The sequence below is a fragment of the Triturus cristatus genome, chromosome 3_1 (assembly GCF_964204655.1).
Source record: "Triturus cristatus chromosome 3_1, aTriCri1.1, whole genome shotgun sequence".
NCBI lineage: Eukaryota > Metazoa > Chordata > Amphibia > Caudata > Salamandridae > Triturus > Triturus cristatus.
Window position 1 is genome coordinate 142516925 of NC_140583.1, and position 21931 is coordinate 142538855.

At 45.3% G+C, this 21931-nt stretch overlaps 1 protein-coding gene across 7 annotated transcripts in view; it reads left to right on the plus strand.

The window, feature by feature from the left end:
• Positions 1–21931, plus strand: part of NAV2 (neuron navigator 2) — a 606131-nt gene that overhangs the window by 376044 nt on the left and 208156 nt on the right. For all 7 annotated transcript variants that reach the window (XM_085643594.1, XM_085643596.1, XM_085643598.1 and 4 more), the window contains one exon: positions 9645–9767. In XM_085643594.1, the coding sequence (XP_085499720.1) occupies positions 9645–9767 (123 nt within the window). The remainder of the gene's footprint in view (positions 1–9644; positions 9768–21931) is intronic.

The following is a 21931-nucleotide window of genomic DNA, read 5'->3' on the forward strand; positions in this document are numbered from 1 at the left end:
ACTTCTACCACTACCTTCAGAGAACCTCCACCCTACTGGGTCACCAGCCACTCTCTGAAGCACTTCTACAAGTGCCAGGTTACGTGACACTGCGCCTTCTCTCTTCTCACCACCTCCTTCTGGAACAGCCTCCCCCAGTCTCCAAACCATCTCTACCTCGGGGGCCCAGCAAGACAGGCTGTTCAGCCTCTTACTCTGTCCATTTGCTATTTTTCTCTCTTATCCTCCCATCTCTTTTCTTGTTTCTCACTCTCATATTACAAACGCACCTCTCCCCCAGCCTCCCCACCTGTCCATGCCTTCCCCCAAGGGAGCAAACTCTTGTTTGACGTCGCACTGTATAAATTCCAAAATAAATTAAATGACATTGTGCATTTCTACTGGTCAGATTCATCCTTCTGAAAAGGGATAAACTGCGTAGCATGAGTCTTGTGCAATCTTCCGGCCACCAATAAATAAAAACAATAATTAAAAATAAAATAATTAGTGAAGTGCGCATGCTCTGATCTCCATCCGTGGTGGTGCAGGCCTTGGCACGCCCACGGTGTTACATCCACCCCCAAGACGAGCCCCTCAGTGGGGCGTCCCTACGTCGCCTGCCGCCTCGTCACGTGGCCTTGGAATGTGTGGCCACGTTCCGACGCCACGCTCGCGCGCCTCCTCTGCGTGGACATGTCTGGTGCATAGTTAAGTGTGGAATGCACAGGTTCGGTCCCAGGCTCTCCCACTCGCGGCGGAAATATTTCACCGTCTATTGTTTACACATGTTCCGCCTGCAACGTGCCATTTGGCTGTCATCGTGTTATGTTGTGGGTTTTCGGATGGCTTCTGGCATTCTAGTTTTACAAGTGGGGCTGACAGTTCTTGGTAAATCGCACCCAGGGGTGTGATAATGCCTCGTAGCAGACCTCAGAGAGAGAGTGCCGCTCGTTCCTTCTTGACCTCTAAGCGCGCTTCCTTTCTTCCGCAGAGAGGCGTAGAGCGTTTCAGATGTGGGCCACTGGTTTTCAAATTCAGGGCTCCCTTTTGAAGCCCCATAAAACTCACCTGTTTGCCTCACTCAATGATGATCCGAAGCATGGGCGCCCCCATCTTAGGAGTTACAATACAAGCCATCCGGTAGATAGCTCAGTGAGCTGACCATGCTTGGCCTGTTCCCACGGAAATATATAGAAGTGCAAAGTCTTGCACCGCCATTCACCTATTGCCACCGTAACAACTACCTTGTTTGTTATCTTCTCAACAACTTTGTAGTGTAATGTGAAACATGCAGCTACGTACAACATTTCCTGTCGTTGTTCGTGTAAGTAAATAAATACATCTACATATAAGTAAACACTTGCTACTGACTCATGCTGTCTTTTGAAAGTCCAGAGTTTGAACCCTGGCAACGCTGCTTCAGCCTTTCATCCTTCTGAGGACTGTAGATTGAGGCATTTGGTTATAGTAACATTTGTCTGTCCACCAAAAATGCCACAAGGAATCTGCAGAGTCATTAACAGCACCTGGCTAAAGTAAACTATGCATGTTCGAGCTCTCACTCGTTTTTCCTCCTCGCCCTTAGCCGGAGCGATCCATGGCAGTGTAAGTGACCACTCTGGTCACTCATGCGTGACACCAAAAAACTCCCTACACACATCTTGTTTCAAATACAGCACTAGTTCATCTAGTCACTTCTTCACAGTGTTCTGTGCTTCTCTTAGGAGAATGTGCTTCATCGCCACATCAGCGGTGGGCAGGGACATACAAATGAAAGTGCCGTTATAAGCTGTCATTACAGCACTTAGAACTTGGCAGAAGTTTGCTACTTTCCATCAAGGTATTAAGTCAAATTTGTTCAGACTCCTCCATCTAGTTGTGCTTGTAAGAAGCACAGTGTTGTAACAGCCCTGAACAGCAAGTAGGTCGTACGCTGCCTTTTTTCACACTGGGATTCTCATACCCATCTTTAACCAGGCATCACTCTATACAGGGCCCTGCACTACTTTAGCAGAATGTATTGATCGTTTTCTTTCATTGAAAGCAAGTCTACCATCTTCATTAGTAAGGAGTCATTTGTATGTGGAAACAGGCGTGTGTTGCACCTGACAAATCTAGAAGGGTTCAGTTGTCTCGGTCATAAGTTGTTCCCTCAGGCCTCACTCACAAAGACTTCTGACAAGCCTGTCAAGGGTGACATGAGACTTTCAAGGCATGCATCAGAGACCTGGGGGGCTCCACAGCTCCTAGACATCACCATACACCCCTCAAGGGCAGACTACTGACAACTCTTAAGGGAAAACGGACATTAAGCTGGCTGCAAAATGAAGTCTAGCAGTTCAGGGGACTGTAGTGGTTTCAGGAGGGCAAGTCAGTCTTAGAAGTGAAAACAGAGAAGGGACGCCACGTCATCCATTCTGTAAAAAATAAAAAAATTGAAAGCTGTAACTTGTTATAGTCAATACACAGATTTTATCACAGGCTCTGTTTATCTAAAACCTAACCTAGGAACATGGCCAAGGTACAAAGGGGCACCAGAAGGGGGACTATTCTTAATCCGTCAAATAACTTTATTCGATTCGAATGAATCATAAAAGTTCACAGAAGAAAAAGTATACATTCAAGAATAAAAGTTTCTGCACCAAAAATTTAAAATATACAGGACAAAGAGAGCTTGCGGCCTAATCACATAACCCCTGTAAATTACTTTTACATTGCATAGCGTTTCCTTAGTATAAAAACAAATTTGATAAAACTAAGCACAGAGCTACAGATGGAAACAGGTGATAATGACCATACATAATTCAAACCCTCCTTACAGGAGCAGGGATGAATTGTATTTAAAATCGGTTTAAGGAAACGCACCCTAGGGTCTTTATATATTGTGCAAAATAGCATAATGTGCATTGTACTTTGTTGGGCTGAGTTATTACACGGACGGGGGGGTAGTCTCCCACACCACCCCACCTGTTTCGGAAAGGCTACAAGAAAGTGCAGGGTGCCTAGGCGAAATCTGGTCATTAAAAAACGTGAATGAGCTAGCCGGCTAAAAGACAATTGTTGCCGATTTGGGGAAAACACTCCAATCTTCCTGTGTCACGGTGTGATATTCTCAATTCAGATCGATATGCACCTTTTATAACCATTTTCATGTTAGCTCGTGTGGTCTCACTGGTCGTAAAAGTTTTCTAGTCCTATCTTGTAAAAAGTTTGTTTGACATAGCGTAACCACGGGTCTACCATTGCATTATCTAGATTCATACAATCTCTTAAAATGCATCGTGAGAAGGACAGTTCAGCTGTAATCCAAATTTCCCCCCATAAAATCAGGGGGGCCATGTGTATGCCGTCTACATTATAGTCCATGCCCACCTCAGAATGGCAAAATGATGTAGGGGAGCTATTATGGATAAGTAAAAGTCTCTTTAAAAATGTATTCTCTGATGTTTGAATTTGTAGGCTCTTATGGTATCCCCGTACTCCAGCCCCATAAGTGGCCCCCGACAGACATTTGGATTTGTACAAAGTTATCAACTCGGCTACAGGTTTAGCAGCAAAACGAAACAGCCCCTCAATGGCTCTGCTCATTTGTCGTACCCTGGATACTATAAGTTGGTCCCAATTTAAATTATAGTTGAAAACATTCCCCAAATAGGAACAAATTTTCACTTTGTCAATAACTTTTCCTTTGACTGTATATTTTCGAGTATTCTTAATCACTCCAAGCAGAGACGCTTCAGAAATAGCTCCAAGCAATCAGACTGTGTTGAGGCATCTTTGAAGCTGGTTTCTTTCTTGCAAAAGGTAGGTTTGGGAATGACCTCAGTTGTAATGGTATTCCTTATATTTAGAATTTTATTTTGAGAGAAGGGTAAGGTGACCAGGTTTTAAAAACTAAAAACCGGGACATTTCACAGACATAGAAGGACTACAAGTTTACTTCGACTTAGGGGCGTGGAATGACAGTTCTCATCGACATAGAAATGCAGAAGAGGCACTAGGAAAATGAAAAAAATGCGCATTTTAAACCCAGTATCATACCTGTTAATTAAATTGCTTTCTTATAACAGGTGCTAACTAGCCCTACTTTGGAACACATAATGTACCTCCCATTGTCTTCAGTTGACCCTCACAAAAAAAGGAGACATGAGACAAGTTTACCAAAATCTGGCATGGCAGCTGGTGAAAAATCGGGACATCTGGTCAGCCTAAAAAAAGGATGCAAATTTCTCCCTTAATCCCTCTGAGGGAAGTTTGTCACTTAGGTTTGCTACAGGCCACTAAAGCTCATCAATAATTGTATTTGTATTAGCAAGACGGGGAGCCTGTAAAATCCTTTTATTATAATTAGGGCTCCAGGTTTTATGATATTTTTTTTTTGCCATTTCCGTCTGTATTTATCCACATTAATTTTTGCCACAAGCAAAAGACGACACTACAGCTAGTATTTTTCCACATTTATTTAAATTGACAATTTTATTTGTTTTCTAGTACAATATAGGCTATATTGTACTAGAAAACGAAAAAAAAATTGGTTTAAAAAAAGGGCAGGAAGTGTAGGGTGGAGAGAGAAGCGTGAGGTGGAAGCATAACTATAGAGCCTTTGGTGTTTGGTAACCCGGGGGCTTCTAATACAAAACTCTGGGCCTATATAATGCGACCCTTAGCCAGGGCTGCAACGACCCTTACCCGCGCTGCAACAGCCCTGGCTATTCCATTTCATGCACCACATAGGTCTCTGCAAACGCACTGGATTGCTGGCCTTCCCCACCACTGAAACCCCAGTCTTGGACCAAGTAAAAGCCTTTCCAGTGCTCCTGGTTCCTGGCCATCACTGCCTCTGCTAGTCCAGCACTCGTACCCCATTCAGCTGTCGGTGCACCACTCCTGCTCTGTCTCACTACTGCAATCAAAGCACCAGAACCCAGACACAGACCCACCAACGCACCTCACTCGGAACCAGCAGGTCGCTGCTGCTGCAGAGCGGGACCCACGCACCTCTGTGAATGTACTTGTTGTATGAGAGGAAGAAATAGCTAGTAATTCTGTGCTGGGAAATTCTCACATCAAGAGAACGACGAAGGATTGCGCAGAGCTTTAGTGGTAGGGGTATCCAGCTACACCCAGAGTCCCAACAGAACTCCCCAGTACTTATATAGGGTACTGAGAACGCCGACCAGCTCTGCGCAATGTACTTGAAGAGCCGCCCAGCTTTGATAAGGTTCTGAAAACACTGCCCAGCTCTTACAAGGTGCTGAGGACACTGCTCAGCACTGAATGTAGTGAGCGAGCTACTCAGCAATGTACTAAGATATATGTCCATCACTGACATCGTATTAAGGAAGTCGCTATGTACAATGTATCGAAAGAGCTGTGTGGCACTGAGCAATGTCCATCCATGCACCCTCAAAGTACAGCTCCCCAGGCACACACACACACACACACACACACACACACAGGCAGTTTTTGAGCTGCCAGCCGCACCCGAGTACTAATCATCTTCATTTCCTGCAAATGAGATGATTTTGTCTAGATGTGTCTTGTAAGGATTGATTTAATAAACATGTCCTTTTATTTGAGTAGATTCTTTAGGTAAAAGACTTATCTGAACTGACTGAGGATAATCCAACCACAAATTTAAATCCCCTAAAATGGTTAGATTGTTTTAAACAACAAAATCCCTGTTCCCCAGCTAATCTAGCTAAATTAGTTGTGGAGATAAGATATAAATCAGTTATCATTAGATAAACGTTATCAATATTTTCGATTTTACACAAGAATGCTAAAAGGTCTAATGTTATCAAACAAATAATTGATCTTTCAGACTCTTGGAGTCTGGGCAATACCATCCCACCTCCCCCGATTTATCTGTGTGATCCATGAGTAAAATCTTCAAATTAGCAGGGACTAGTTCATTAAAAAGTATTCAGAATGAGGAGTAACACACACTTTATTTAAAATTAGTATAACTAGATGGTATAATTGAAGGAGGTTGTAATGTTCCTGTCTATAGGCTAATGTAATGTGTGTTACGCAAAACATTGCACTAAATTAAAAATGCGCGTCATGTTTGATAGACTTAAGAGTCGATTTATGGTTCATTTCAGGCTGTAACAGACCTTCTGTAATCTAGCTTCCAAGACTGTGTCATCAGGGTTATTCATATCTGCCAATGCTACCACCCGTCCAGCTGAATGGCTAAAATGAGACACGGCAAAGTGGCTGGATTGGGGTACTTTGGCAGTATTACTGGGCACATCAACACAAAGATGGGCTTGCCGTTGGCGTGTCTTAGGCACATCCATGCTACAGCTCCATTTAAATAAGATGGTCGACACATGGCAAGTTGTGTCTAGACTGCTAACTAGAGCCCCAAAAGATAGCAGCACAGTAGACCTAAGCAAGATGGTGGCAAAGAAAATAATAGAAAGACTAAAAATAGGCAAGAGAGGTCCAAATCTAAAGAAGAGGTGAGCGGTCCTTGTGTAACTCAGAATATCCCAAATAGGTGAATAATAAAAGCACAACTATGCCTAATGGGGACAGTACTTGTAAAATGCTCAATAAACTAAGCTGAAATGATTCAAACATAATCTACACTATTAGATCACAGACCTGCAATGCGAGAATGTCTGACATGGTCACTTCCGTTCCATCTGACGAGGGTCTTGCACTCTCAGCTTAACCAGTGCCAGGAGCGTTCAACATTTGACTGAGGGGGCACAGTGAGGTAAGTACTCACTTTGGATATTTATTTGTCACGGTACGGGTCTTGAGTTTAACTACAGACAGGGCAACTCAGGTGTTCATCCTTCCAAAGCCTGAAAAATTGACTAATACATTTATTCTTTTGTAACACCTGTTACTTAGAGAACTGTGCAAGGTCAAACCCGAGGTACCTACACAGTGGCGGCCAGCACAGATCGGTGGTGTGAGACGGGGGTGGGAAGACTGACCGGGGACGAGGTGTCAATTTAAAAAAAAAAAAAAAATTTAACTTACCTTCACGCCACGTCCTCCCTGTCTGTGTCTCTTCTCTGCTGGCCGGAACCAGGCACCAGAAGCACCCAGGCTGAAGCTCCCCAGAGCAAATCACAATGCTGCATTGCAGCGTTGTGATTGGTCTGAGCGCCAAACCATTAACAGCCTGGGTGGAGAACATGCTAAGTGGGCATGAATGTTAGCCAGTCCCAGAGGGCCGACCAACATTCAAGTGCACTTTAGGGAGTGCAAACCACTCCTCCCCTCGCCTGCTCCGTCAGCAGAGAAGCCCCTCCCGCAACCCCCCTGCCGCCCCGCCTGGCAAAGATGCAGCGCCTGCAATAGGAATAAAAAAATGATGATAACTTTCAGTTTTCATTTTATTTTCTCTTCCACTGCTGAAAAGCAGTGGGGCGACGCCCCTCCGCCTTAGCGGAGGAGCCACCAATGTTCCTAAACCAATATAAAAGATTATTCGTTATCATTGCCATTAACCAAAGAGGCCTGCTCCGCCTGCTGCAGGATGCCCGGGTGTTTTATGTTTTCCCTCTGTAGTGCTCATACATCCTAGTATTTGAACCCAAAGAGAAGAGGCAGCCTTAAGGAGCCTACCCTATGCGCCCGCTCTTCAGCTACAAGAAATCAAGTGATAACTGGTCTCGTAGCTACGCAAACCAGGCACCTGACCTCTACAAACTACCCATTATGTTACTTTACACTACAGGGATTCGTACAGTTCAAGGTACATAACACATATTTGCTTCTGAAGGCTTAGAAGTGTCCCTAACACAATACGGCGAAGACCAATATAATTCTGATTTCAGCCCTCTGAAAATAGAATGGAGGAAAAAAAGGTTTTAACTTCTAATGTGGAGGTGGTCTTAAGCTGACGTGAGGGTATACCAGACCTTTGCAGTCTGAACAGAGGAAACTTTCCCTCCAACACTGGATTTCCTGATATGGGGTACTGGCACGGAAAATCACCCTGCTGAGCGTAAAGGTTTCCTTGACTGATACAAAGAGAATTTGCTTTTGCACAGAGACTGATACAAAGAGAATTTGCTTTTGCACAGAGACTGATACAAAGAGAATTTGCTTTTGCGCAGAGACTGATACAAAGAGAATTTGCTTTTGCGCAGAGACTGATACAAGAGAATTTGCTTTTGCGCAGAGACTGATACAAAGAGAATTTGCTTTTGCGCAGAGACTGATACAAAGAGAATTTGCTTTTGCGCAGAGACAGATACAAAGAGAATTTGCTTTTGCGGATAAAGTTAAGAAAAGTATTCCAGTGAAGTCTGTACTTTAAACGGATTACTTTGTCTCACACTGGAAGCCAAATGAAGGATGGGGAGAGCAGATGAGATGGACTTCGAGGGTTTCATCCAGGCATCCGGAAGCCTTTGTAGGCAATGTGACTGTTGTGCCCCCCCTGATCTCATGAGATTAGGAAAAACAAAAATGAAAGCTCGGCCATTCGCTGAAATATAGGGCCCAACCATAGCAACTTCCAGATCCTTACATACGCCATTAGTAAATCTGCGACTGCCCCCACCTGTGAATCTGTGATATGTAAGTAAACACTGTTATGTAAACTTGTAAACTCTGTAAACCAACTTATTTATGTACATTTCTGAAATCTGCCATATGTAAGCAAATCCCTTCGTATAAACATGTAAAATACATTCTTTTTTGCCCACCTCTGAAATCTGCCACGTGTAAACATATCTCACCTGTAGTCCGTCTCACGTAGACTCCTTCATTTAGACCTCTGAGATCTCCCCTGTGTAAACCTATTTATATGAACTTGTGAAATCTGCCTCATGTAATTTGCTTACCTGTCCACGTGCGCACATTCGATTGCTGTAAACTAGTGGAAATTATTTTAGGTAATCCCCTTTGAATTAATTTATGAAATCTACCTCATATTAACAAACCCCTTTGTGTAAACCTCTCAAATCGGCTTTGCATAAACTCCATGTAAAAAAGCGAAAACCCGCCCCATGTGTAACCCGTGACATAAAGCTACCTCATGCGTCATGTAATCTTGCTGTTTAGGTAAGTTTTTAATCCTGCACTTTGCATACAAAGTTCTTTTATGGAAATCAGTTAAATTTATGCTAGCCTCTTAGAGTTAACCTCTGAAATCTGCCACATTTTAATAAACTTTTACATAAACACGGGTCTCACAGTGTAATACTGTTTGACAACGCCAGCCAGCCTCCAGCGTGTGGGCATTAAAGCGTGCTTCTTGTTTTTTCTTTACTTGAAATGGAAATAAACAAAATTGATCCATAAATATCACTTTCGTAATTCCCTTTATTTCACACTTATTAAGTACGCCTCCTGTCAGTTTAAGTAATGCATGAAGATGTGCCTCGTACAAATGCTTTATGGAAACCTGTGACGCTGCGTCAAGTAAAGTGCTTTATGTAAACCTCTGAAGCTTCTTTGCGCGGTTCCCTGTAATCACATGAACGGAACTAGGTCGTATTTCCAATATAGAATTGAGCCTGTGAGAAGCAATTCTTTTTTCCCACTACTTCCTTATTTTGACTCGTAAAGTAGTGAGTGTTGAAGTCCCATTTTCTGCCTCTGGTGCACACCGACTAATACAAGCGCGCAGTATTGGTGTTCCTGATTTAGGGTGCTCTGACACGTGTATCTCTTGGTTTCCCCGAAAGGTATATGACCGATGGAGGTTTGGGCCTTTACACTCGAAGATTGAACCGCCTGCCGGATGGAATGGCTGCCATGAGAGACACGTTACAGCGCAATGCCTCCATTGGCCAAGGAGATGCTGACAGGTAGTCTTTGCACTTGACAGAATACCAACTTTGCATGTGTGTTTGTGAAAACATTTCAGACAAGAGTTTTGCAACCTGTTGAAAACATATGGGTGCACAAATTGCAAATGTTCACAAGGCGGTTTACTCTATAAGTCAAAGCTTCTGGCCCAAAAATCTGCCTGTTGTAAACCATCTGGAAATCGTTACTCAGAGCATAAATGTTTGTTCCAAGTACTGAGATCTCAAGTCTAAAAATGTAGGGATTATGTTTATGCACGCCAGCAGCAAAACTGTGGAACACCCTCCCATTTGTACTTTGCAATGACCTTTCTCATCTACTGTTTAGGAAAGTTGGGACAGAAGGATTGTTTCTAGACTTCTGGTGGCCTGAGTGAGAGGGAGACTTGGTGAGCTCACAGTAGGGGCTCAGAAGTGTCTATAGATGTCTGGTGGTGTGGGTGAGAGGTAGCCATGCTGAGGCTACAGTGGGGGCAGCAGAAGTGTCTATAGATGTCTGGTGGTATGGGTGAGAGGTAGTCATGGTGAGGGTACAGTAGGGCAGCAGGAGTGTCTCTAGAGGTCTGGTTGCCTGAGTGTGAGGGACTCTTGGTGAGGGTACAGTAGGGCAGCAGGAGTGTCTCCAGATGTCTGGTGGTATGAATTAGAGGCAGCCATGGTGAGGTTTCAGTAGGAGCACATGAGTGTCTCTAGATGTCTGGTGGCCTGAGTAAGAGGGAGACTTGGTGAGTGTACAGTGCAGGCAGCAGGAGTGTCTCTAGATGTTTGGTGGTATGGGTGAGAGGGAGACATGGTGAGGGTACTGTAGGGGTGGCAGAAGTATCTCTAGATGTCTGGTGAGAGGTAGCCATGGTGAGAGTACAGTACGGCAGTAGGAGTGTCTCTAGATGTCTGGTGGCCTGGGTCAGAGGGGTACTTGGTAAGGCTACAGTTGGGGGCAGCAGACGTTTCTCTAGATGTCTGGTGGTGTGGGTGAGAGGTAGCCATGGTGAGGCTACAGTGGGGGCAGCAGAAGTGTCTCTAGATGTCTGGTGGTGTGGGTGAAAGGTAGCCATGGTGAGGCAACAGCAGTGGTAGAAGTAGTGTATGTAAAAGTCTCGTGGTCTGGTTGAGAGGGAGCCATGGTTGGGCTACAGTAGGGGCAACAGGAAGGAATGTCTGTGGATGTCTGGTGGTATGAATGAGAGATAGCCATGGTGAGACTACAGCAGGGGCGGCAGGAGTGTCTCTAGAGTACTGGTGGCTTGGGTGAGAGGAAGACTTGATGAGGGTACAGTAGGCGTGGCGTGGCAGGACTGTCTGTAGATGTGTGGTGGCCTGGGTGAGAGGGAGCCATGGTGAGGGTACAGTAGGTGCACATGAGTGTCTGTAGATGTGTGGTGGTATTGGTGAGAAGTAGCCATGGTAAGACTTCAGTAGGGCATGAGTGTCTGTAGATGTGTGGTGGTATGGGTGAGAGGGAGCCATGGTGAGGGTACAGTAGGTGCACATGAGTGTTTGTAGATGTGTGGTGGTATGGGTGAGAGGGAGCCATGGTGAGGGTACAGTAGGTGCACACGAGTGTTTGTAGAAGTGTGGTGGTATTGGTGAGAAGTAGCCATGGTAAGACTGCAGTAAGGCATGAGTATCTGTAGATATCTGGTAGTATGGGTGAGAGGGAGCCATGGTGAGGCTACAGTAGGGACACAGGAGTGTCTGTAGATGTCTGGTAGTGTGTGTGAGAGGTAGCAATGGTGAGGTTGCAGTAGGATTCTTTCCTGACAGTAATCCAGGCAGGATCACAGGAAGACCAAGGTCTGGAGTTGAAGTTGGTGTAATCCTCCAAGACACTTTTAGACAGATGACATACGGGTTCCTAAGAGAGAGTGTAAGAGGGTAGCAGGCTTCTGTATAGATTTAACCAATGCACACACTTAGTAAACATGCATCGCTGGTTCTGGTAGTTTGCGGTTCACGGCGCAGGGAGTGTGACACTGTATAGTGGTTAGAAAGTGACAACTGCATTGTGCTCCTCTGTCTTGCTGGCGACTCATAGATTTGCAATAAGTCCTGCAGGCTAAAAGTTGGAAAGGTTCTGCTTGCTGTTATCTGATGCTCACAGTGAAATCTGTTTTGTGCTGAAAAGTCCATCTCTTTCATTGAACCCCTCCCTGGAGCATGTGACTGCACGGCAGCTGTGGTCAGGCGGGCGTCACATTGGTACATCTGGAATGCATGCGCCGCTTCAGGGCCTCGTACACTTGGCATTAGATGTCTCTCTGATTGGCTTTGAATCTTGTTGAGCATGTGGGGGTGACGCGCTAGTCATGTGGAAGGTAGATGAGGCGAATACAGTTATAATGCGGATCCTTCGCTTCCAAAGATGAAGTCTCGGAGCTCAAACATTTAATGAATTAATGGCGTGTTGACCCAAAAACAAAAGCGAGCATCATTTTATTGGACCTCCCAATAGTTGTGTGCTGCTCTGGGACCCTAGATTGGCCCTGTATGTCTGATGACATAAGATCTAGGGACATGGCTTGTACAGTTCATCCCACTCTGCCCCTAACATGGCCTCCCCATCATGCTACATGGGTCTGCTCTTTGCAGTTTGTTCATTTCTGATATCAACAAATGACCCCGTTGCCTCGCCGTACAAGAGGTAGGCGCCTCCATTCCATTGAGCACTAAAAGTGCGTTTGACTTCTTCGTTGTGGCTTCCTGTGCCCAGTTTCTCACCAGTAGATGTATCCGAGATGTATGCGCCGTCAGCGTCCACTCTGAAATAAGCACCAGCGAGTTCGGATTCACTCCTGGACACAGTGTATAGAAACGCTCTTGACCCCAAACCTGCGTGGTACACCTTTCTTAAATATGCAGTACCAGTACTTGGTTAGCACTGATGCACCAAACTGCACACTGTCTGTGACAGGTCCTCTCTAGTCCCTATAACAAAATATATCTTTTTTTTATTTGAAAAAGAAAAAAGAAGGTTTCCAGTTATACAGTACAATGTAAAAAAAGAGAAATACACATCCGAGTCGTAAGAAACGCTAATTGTTAGTATACAATATAGCAAGTGTCATATATGTGTGTGTGATCTTAGTAACTAATAAAAGAAAGTGTGGTAGAAAAAGCGAAAAGAAAGACGTCTATACATTTACTGACATTAACACAAGATTGCCCTCCAGGCCTAGTGTTCTACCCAAATCAGTTGTGACATCATAGAAAGTCTCAGTACAGAATCTGCCTCGTACAGGACTGCACGTTACTCTACTCTCAGACCCAGGGCTTTAAGTAGGATGAAAAAACGTGGGGGTCTCTCAAAGGGGCGTGGCCAATGTAATTAAGGGCGTGGCTTAAAACACATAAGCTAAAAATCTGTGCTTAGCATAGTGTGACGCCCGACTTTTATTTTGCTGTTTTTATCATTGCATCCAGATATGATACAACAAATAACATCATACCTACAAGTCAGGACTATTGGCTTTGTCAATGGCTTTTAGTTGCATAAGATAAATAAGCAGCAACTATGGCTTGTATATAATATTGAAAAAGCTTCCACTTGAAGCCCTGGTGACACCACGACAATGTTGCTGCTCCTGAGTTTCAAAAAGACAAGGGAATTTGCAGTGTGCGCTATTCAATAGGGCCCCCGCACTCGCAACAGCCTCGGAGTCTTGTGTTTTAAAAAGCAGACACATGGGAGATGTAGGAAGCAAGGATTTCCCTTCCCCTACAACGCTCACCTGGCATGACGGCATGCCGTAACTTCACTTGTGAGCAGCGCACATTGATGTGCCTGCTGTCACTGCAGTCCGGAAAACAAGGGACCACCTGTGCCAGGGCACAAATCAGAGCCCGATAGAGACCCGTTTCGAGGCCCCCTTTAAAAAACTGCCGTGCTCAGACCTGGTGAGACCCGTCTCACTTAAAGCCCTGCTCAGACCCTAGTGTAGTTGCGCGTATGGAATGATTATGGGAACTGAGGAGCGTTGATTGGCAGTCGCTAGCCCCCTTAAATCTACACACACTCAAGTGTCACTGTGGGAAACACTTTGCCAAAAATGGTTGTGTGCCATGACCTGGCATGCCCCCGCCTGCAAGCATGGCTGAATGTATGTAAATAATTAGAACAGGGGTTCAAGGTTTTTCAGAGGAGCGTGACACATGTACTGCCACATGTCAGGGTTGCTAAATACTAAGGCTGCCTGGTCTTGATTCCACCTCATGTCTGGATGCTCTTGTCACATTACATCACTCTTGCAGGTTCTTTTTCAGCCCCTGCTCCATTGTGGTTGTTTCCATGTCTTCCTCTTTCTTTCTCCCATTTCTAAGTTACCCTCTCTCTCTTGTGCTCGCTCAAGGTTTGATGTTAAACTTTAAGTCCCGGTTTCCAGAAATGCATTCGTAGGCCCACCACCTGCAAAGACCGGCACAAATTAAGCACAGAGGACAAGAGTGATATTTCGGGGGCATCGGAATACAAGACTGCGTGATACTATCAGAGCAGGGTGCCTGTACACTGTGCCTTCCTCTTCAGAGAAGTAATCAGTAAGATAAGTCTCCCCTTGTGCTTTCTGGGTCCCTCGCCTAGATAGGTCACGTGCAAAGATGTCACCAAGGCAAGTAACTGACTAACTTAAGGAACTTAAGGAAGATCTTGATATGCTACTTCCCAGGGCTTTAAGTGGGCCGGGTCTCACCGGGTCTGAGCACCGGCAGTTTTTTAAAGGGTGGCTTGAGATGGGTCTCTCTCCTCTGTTTTGGCCGCGCACAGGCGGTCCGTATTTTTTCCGACTGCAGTGACAGCAGGACGTCATGTGCGCGTGCTCACACTGCTCACTTCTCACTAGTGGAGAAGTTACGGCATGACGTCATGCCAGGTGAGTGTTGTAGGGGAATTTATTTATTTATTTATTTTATTTTATGCGTTTTTATACAGCGCGGACTTTACCCGAAGGTGTCAGAGCGCTTCACAATAGGAACAGTAATGATACATGAGGAGAAAATTACAAGTGAACATGTTACAAAAGCAAACGTTACGTTACATGAGGCATTAGTGACAATTGTGCAAGTATCCAGAGCAAACAAAATACAAGAGGTAGCAAACGATACGTTACAAAAGGAAAGGTGACGTGTGCATGTTACAAAAGCGTACAAAGTACAAGTAGAGGTATAATACTGCAATAAATGGCAGACACTCAAAACACAAGAACAAACGTTACGTTACATGAGGCAATGGTGGCAATTGTGCATGTATCAAAAGCAAACGAAATACAAGAGGTAGCAAACGATACGTTACAAGACGAAAAGTGATGTGCGCATGTTACAAAAGAGTACAAAATACAAGTAGAAGTATAATACTGCAATAAATGGCAGGCACTTAAACCACAAGAACACACTGGGAAGGCACTTCTATAGTCATGGAGAACCGAATTTCCTATAATGGAAGGGAAATCCTTTAAAGAGAGTCATTTTCTCTCTGGATTTCCCTTCTCTTTTTGAAAACTCAGGAGCAGCAACATTGTCGTGGTGCCACCGCCCTGGTGGCACCACGACAATGTTGCTGCTCCTGAGTTTTCAAAAAGAGAAGGGAAATCCAGAGAGAAAATGACTCTCTTTAAAGGATTTCCCTTCCATTATAGGAAATTCGGTTCTCCATGACTATAGAAGTGCCTTCCCAGTGTGTTCTTGTGGTTTAAGTGCCTGCCATTTATTGCAGTATTATACTTCTACTTAAGTGGAAGCTTTTTCAATATTATATTCACACTGTAGTTGCTGCTTATTTATCTTTTGCAACCAACAACCATTGACAAAGCCAATAGTCCTGACTTGTTGTAGGTATGATGTTACTTGATGTATCATATCTGGATGCAATGGCAAACAGCAAAATACAAGTCGGGCGGCACACTATGCTAAGCACAGATTTTTAGCTTACTTGTTTTTCAGCCACGCCCTTAATTATATTGGCCACTCCCCTTTCAGAGACCCCCACCCACCCCCCCATTTTTTCATCCAACTTAAAGCCCTGCTACTTCCTATGATGAAATCCTCAATAAAATAGTCTCATTGGTTTAATTTGAAGCTCCCTCAGTGAATCCAGCCGGGTCTTGAATCCATGGCTTGCACGCCTCGGTCTAGTGAAGCAATGCTGCGCCTGTCAGTATCTTTCATTCAGTTTCATGCTAGTGAGGTGTGAATAAATGGAATGTATTCAGCCGGATGTTACAGGCAGAATGAAGGATGCCGTTTAAAACTCGGGTTCACCAGGGAAAGTTTTTACTGATGCAAAAGCTGAGGAGGCAGTTTCACTGCTCATGTAACATGGAAAGGAGCAAACGCGATCTGCTCCTAACTGAAGTTTGAAGTGCGGCGAAAATGAAGCAAAAGTGTTATTTGGTGTTTTTAACTTAGTTTATGTAAGGAAATTGTGAAAATACATGTCTCAGCATTTCCCAGATGTGAAAGATGAGTCTGAGACAAAAGACAGTTTGCTCTATTCATCCCTAGACAAGCAGCAACAATGGTGCAAAACTGGTTTTCACTGTTTTTAATATGTCTAAGAGGGCCTCTGACCGCGCCGCCTGTCTTGTCCTTCACCCCCCATGCGTCTGCATGTTCACTGTAAGAGTCGTTAGCGTGTGGTTGTGTCTCTGGCGTGGACATGTGTTTCCCGGATTGTCACCCTATTGAACGATGACTTGTTGGTTTAGCCCAGTGACCTCTGCACGCGGCTGGGGCAGGACGGTGGCCTGTTTGTTCAGTTGTCCTGTGGCTCCCGCCGGGGGCAGTGTACTGCGGGCTAATCACTTAGACAGGTGGGGGCTGGGTCGTTAAGTTTCATGACTGTGTCCAGTAGTGCAGTTCCTCTAATGCCCCCTTACCAAAGAGCAGGCGGCCATTTTGTGTTATCATCCACAGTGTTCAGGGAGGCTCGAGAGACGGGTGCATTCTAAAATAAAATATTGTGGCACGACACGAGGGGAGGTTGGTTTACAGGGTGCAACTAGGCGCTGCGCCTTAAAATGTGGGACTTGTCTATAAGTGGGAAAGCCGTTGCTAAGATGTTGTATGATTAATTAGAGTACCGCCCCTTCAAAACACAAATTCATTTTAATAACATTTTAGAGCCCCTTTTCTAAAATCTGCCCTCTAGTAAGATTTTGAGAAGGATGCTCAAATTTGTAAGGTGTGCTAAAGGCACTGATGTTTTTTTTTTAAAGATACAGATTTTCGTACGCAGATAACAGCAAATGCCGCAGAGCAGGTGGAGCTGAACCTATGTACTGTTTAAGTCAGACCGGGCTGCAGAAAGCGCTGCGATGCCATGCGGTTTGTGAACTGTTTGCTAGATTAATGCTCTATCACTAGTTTACATAAAAGATTTACATCTGGCAAACCTCTGAGTGGTCAACTGTCATAATAGCGTATTAATGACAATAAAATATCGACTTGTAACTCAGCGCTTCTGTTAGGTCGGTACTGACTGTGGTGCGCGCCCCCACGTTGGATTGGTGCTGCTTGCATACATGAAGATGCCTTTTATCCCTTTTACTGTCACACTTTATCATTTGCCAGATAGTTCAGGGGTAAAATGTCTTGTATAGATCTGTGAATTCTGTTATGTAGAAGCACAGTAAACATTGAGTAACAGCAAACAATAATGGAATGACTGAAAGATTCTGAACCACTGGTGGGACCATTCCATTCCATCATTTTCAGCTCCTCTTTTTCATTGCAGACAGGGAAAATCAGTCTTCACACGACACAACCAGTTTGAACTGCAAGGCCCGTTCCTGTCTGAACCCGTTACCCTCTGAGACATATGTGGGCTTTGTGAAGTTTGAGCAGCGAGGTGCAACTTGAGTCCATTAGACACCAAGTGCTCGGTACCTTTGCTTAATTTGTGCAGGGGTTGCAGGTGGGCTCCACCTGCACCCTTTTTAAGTCTCGGCCTGGCGAAAGCAGCGCATGCGCTGCTCTCGTCATACGAGGGCTTCTTGGAATCGATACGAATCCAGAAGTCGTGTAGCGGCTCCGCCTCCAATTTTGATTGGTGCGTGTCGTTTTGCGTCATGGATGATGCAAAACACAGTGGAATGAATGCACCGGAGGCAATCATTACACTGAGGGTTGCCACCCTGTCTGCTTTTGGCCCCGCCCACCGGGATTTGATCTTTTACTGGCAGCTTTACACACTGTCCTTTAAAAGACAATACGCACTCTTTTCTTTACATTTTCAGTGCCGTCGTCTTTGGCTGACCTTGTCTTTACATTGTCAGCGCCGTTGTGTTTGCCTGCGCTTGTTGTAGAGTGCTGTGTCACCTTACAGTCCCTTCTCCACGCTAGGTCACCAGGCCCACGCTGAGTAAGCGGAAGTTGTGCCGAGCTGCATGCAGTGTTTTCCGATTGGCGGGAGTCCGTCCCTCGTGCAGGGGGTGAGTGTTGTTCATCCGGTCCTCACACAGGAGAGCACGTTTCGGACTTGTAAAAAGAACATTCATGAACAAAAGCCTTAGTGTCTGTTTGTGTAACATATTGTGTAAGCTTGCAGCCATGCTGCTGGGCTGCGTTTTCTTGCTTCTCTTGTACTATTCGGTGAGGAGAACTTCGGAAGAGGCGACTGAAAAGATTCCCTCGGAGCCCTTAGTTTTAGGAGCCACCCCCTCCCCTGCCAAGGAGCTGCCATCTGGGCCGGGAGAGCCCCCTCGGACCGCGACAGGCGGCGGGGGAGACCACCCTCTGATCTCAGTTGCCAAGTAGGTGAGAACCTTGTCTAAACAAACAAATGTTCTTCAATTTTTCCAAGTCAGAGCTCTGAAGCAGGAAAACGCAGCCCAGCAGCATGGCTGCAAGCGTACACAATATGTGACCGCTGACAGCCAAGTCACTCTCCTTGTGTAACACCTGCCGTCATTGTTCGATTGTGTGATGTCACCATAAATGGGGGGCACCAGTGCCACCACTATTTATTTCAGGGTTCGATAGGTTAGTGATGTGAAGCGTGCAAGAGTAATGGGTGGAAAGCTCTCACCCACCCTGTCCTACCCCAGGAAGAATGTTTGTGCAATGTCAGAATAGAATAGAAGCGTTTGAGTACGTGACCTCACAATGGGATTCTCCTGCGTCTTCACTATCCTGTCTCGGTGCATTTGACGTCACAGTCAAACGCTCCAGTAAGAATGTTTGATTGTGCGATGTTCTAATAGACTAGAGGCTGTCCAAGCCTTCCTGGCCTATCAGAATGTTTCAGTATGTGACGTCACAATGGGATTCTCCTGCGTCTTCACTATCGCATTTGACCGCACAGTGAAACGCTCCAGTAAGAATGTTTGATTGTGCGATGTTCTAATAGACTAGAGGCTGTCCAAGCCCTCCTGGCCTATCAGAATGTTTGAGTATGTGACGTCACATTGGGATTCTCCTGCGTCTTCATTATCCTGTCTGGGCGCATTTGACCTCACAGTGAAACGCCCCAGTAAGAATGTTTCATTGTGCGATGTCATAATAGACTAGAGGCTGTCCAAGCCTTTCTGGCCTATCAGAATGTTTGAGTATGTGACGTCACAATGGGATTCTCCTGCGTCTGCACTATCCTGTCTGGGCGCATTTGACCTCACAGTGAAACGCTCCAGTAAGAATGTTTCATTGTGCGATGTCATAATAGACTAGAGGCTGTCTAAGCCTTTCTGGCCTATCAGAATGTTTGAGTATGTGACGTCACAATGGGATTCTCCTGCGTCTGAACTATCCTGTCTGGGCGCATTTGACGTCACAGTGAAACGCTCCAGTAAGAATGTTTGATTGTGTGATGTCATAATAGCCAAGGAGATCTAAAAGCCTTTCTGTCCTATTATAATGTTTGACTATGTGACGTGACAACTTGATCTCCTGCGTTTTAAGTATACTGTCTGAGTGTTTGTGACGTCACAGTGAAATGCTCCTCTGCTTTCACTATCCTGACTGTGTTCACGTGACGTCACACTGAACGCCAATCCTCCCCTCCCCCGTCTTCCCTATCCTGACTGAGTGCTTGATTGTGCGATGTCATAATAGACTAGAGACCAAGCCTTCACGGCCTATCAGAATGTTTGAGTGTGTGACGTCACAATGGGATCCTCCTACTTCTTCACTATGCTATCTGATTGCTTATGTGAAACGCTCCTGTGCCTTCGCTATCTTGGCTGTGTTTATGTGACGTCACAATGAGGTGACGTCTCCTCACGACAGCTTGAGCGTGTGACGCCATAATGTATGTGACACAGAAGGCACTCCTTTGATTTCTCTTTTCCAGTCAGAATTTGTGAATGTGTGACGTCATGACAGAATGGGAGGCTTCTCTGGCTTCACTGTTCACTTAAAAGGTTTAATTGAGTGAGCTCATAATGCTTGAGGCGGGAATGGGGATAACTTCCCCTTTCGTAGCCAATCAGAATGCTTGATACTGTGACATCACAATAAATGGGTTGCCCCCCTGCCTTCACTGACCTAATACTGCGATTGATTGTGTGATGTCAGCAACATCACTGTAGGTGTCAGCAGTTGCAGAGAGTCCTTCTAGCCACCCCATTCCATGTGAGGTTCCTCTGACATGAAATCTGTAATAAATGTTTAAAATGTGCTTGTTTTCCTGCTGGTCCTAGAAAGAATTCGGTGTGTTGTGAAGCATCTTTGTGGCGCTGCGAACTTTCAGAGTCACAACGGCCCCTCTATCACATGCCTCTGCACAACGTGATGGTCTCAAGTGCTAATGAACCAAGATCACACCATGCGGTCAAGTTACTGAGCCAGGATTATGACTGGTTTTATGGCTCCGGCCAAGCCTATAATTTAGCCAAAGAATAGGTCTCAGACCGGTCACTAAAGAGGCCAGCGTGGATTTAATGGCAGGAAGCCAAAGGTGTGAGTCTTAAAAGAGATCTGTGTACCTGGAGCAAGGAGCTGTGGTACCTGGGGTAAAAAGAACAATTGATGCGGGAATGCTGAGCAAATCGAACCTTCAACCCAGTCAGATATCTGGGTTAAATGCATCATTATTTTGCTCACCACTCCATCCCAGTTTGGACTCAGCCATATGCAAATCAGTCTTGACCCTGCTCCAATGGGAACAGTCCAGCCCGATCTGCCATGTCCCTGGACCTGTTACAAGCATCCTGGGCCCAGTTTCGGGGTGACTTTCTTGAATCCAGTGGCATGGAGAGCACGGGACCCACGTCCCACTCGGGGTGACAAATGCAAAAAAGAACAAGCATTGAAAATGCAATAGGTCTCGCCTTTGATTTAGTTAAAGCCATTTGCTTTGCTAATGGTATTGTATAGGAAAGCAAATCGTTTTTACTTAATGAAAGGCGAGACCTATTGCATTTTTAATGCTTGTTTAGTGACTGGGACTTTTTTTAATCATGAGACTTACTTAGCCGAGAATAAGAGAGAGAAATACAACGAAGAGGGAAAGCAGGAGGAACAGAAATGTGGAAAAACAGTGAAAAAGGAAGAAAGCAGAGATTAAATAGATTCTGCAGGAAAAAGGGACAAAGAGGGCGTGCCGGTGGATGAAAGAGGAGCAGGTGAAATCAGGACTCCACAACCGTGGTATTCCACAACCGTGACGTTCAGCAGCAACGCCGGCACGTTTCTGCAAAACATATGGCCATCTGCACTTATTCTGTTACAAATTAAGCACAAGACCCACGATTGCGCAAAACCAAGCCACACACCATGATCCACTGAGAAGTATAAAACAGTGGTGTATAATATTGTACAGAAATGAATATTTTGTTTCTTAATATATCCCGCCACACCTTGATCCCACTGTTACCTGCGTCCATTGGGCTTGAGTTGGAGACTGGAGAGATAGCTCAATTGGTTCATGTGTGCGCTGCATGGGTCTGTTTGTGGGAACTCCTGTAGTACAGAGGTGTGGGTGGCGTGAGTGCGTTTTGGATAGTGGCTGTGGGCTATTGGTAGTGATTGTCCGCAAGTTGGAGTGCTGGTATGAAGCGAGAGGGTGTGGAGGAATGGTGAGCGGCTCTGTGGAGCCCCCACCCACCGTGCCCGAGGGGTGGAGATCCATAGAATAGTTTACCATCTGGTGCTACACAGCCTTTGCCTTAAAGTAGGCGTGTGAGAGGTAGTGTGCGTACTGTGTGTTGGGTCAGGTGTATGGCGGTGCTGGGGAGTTG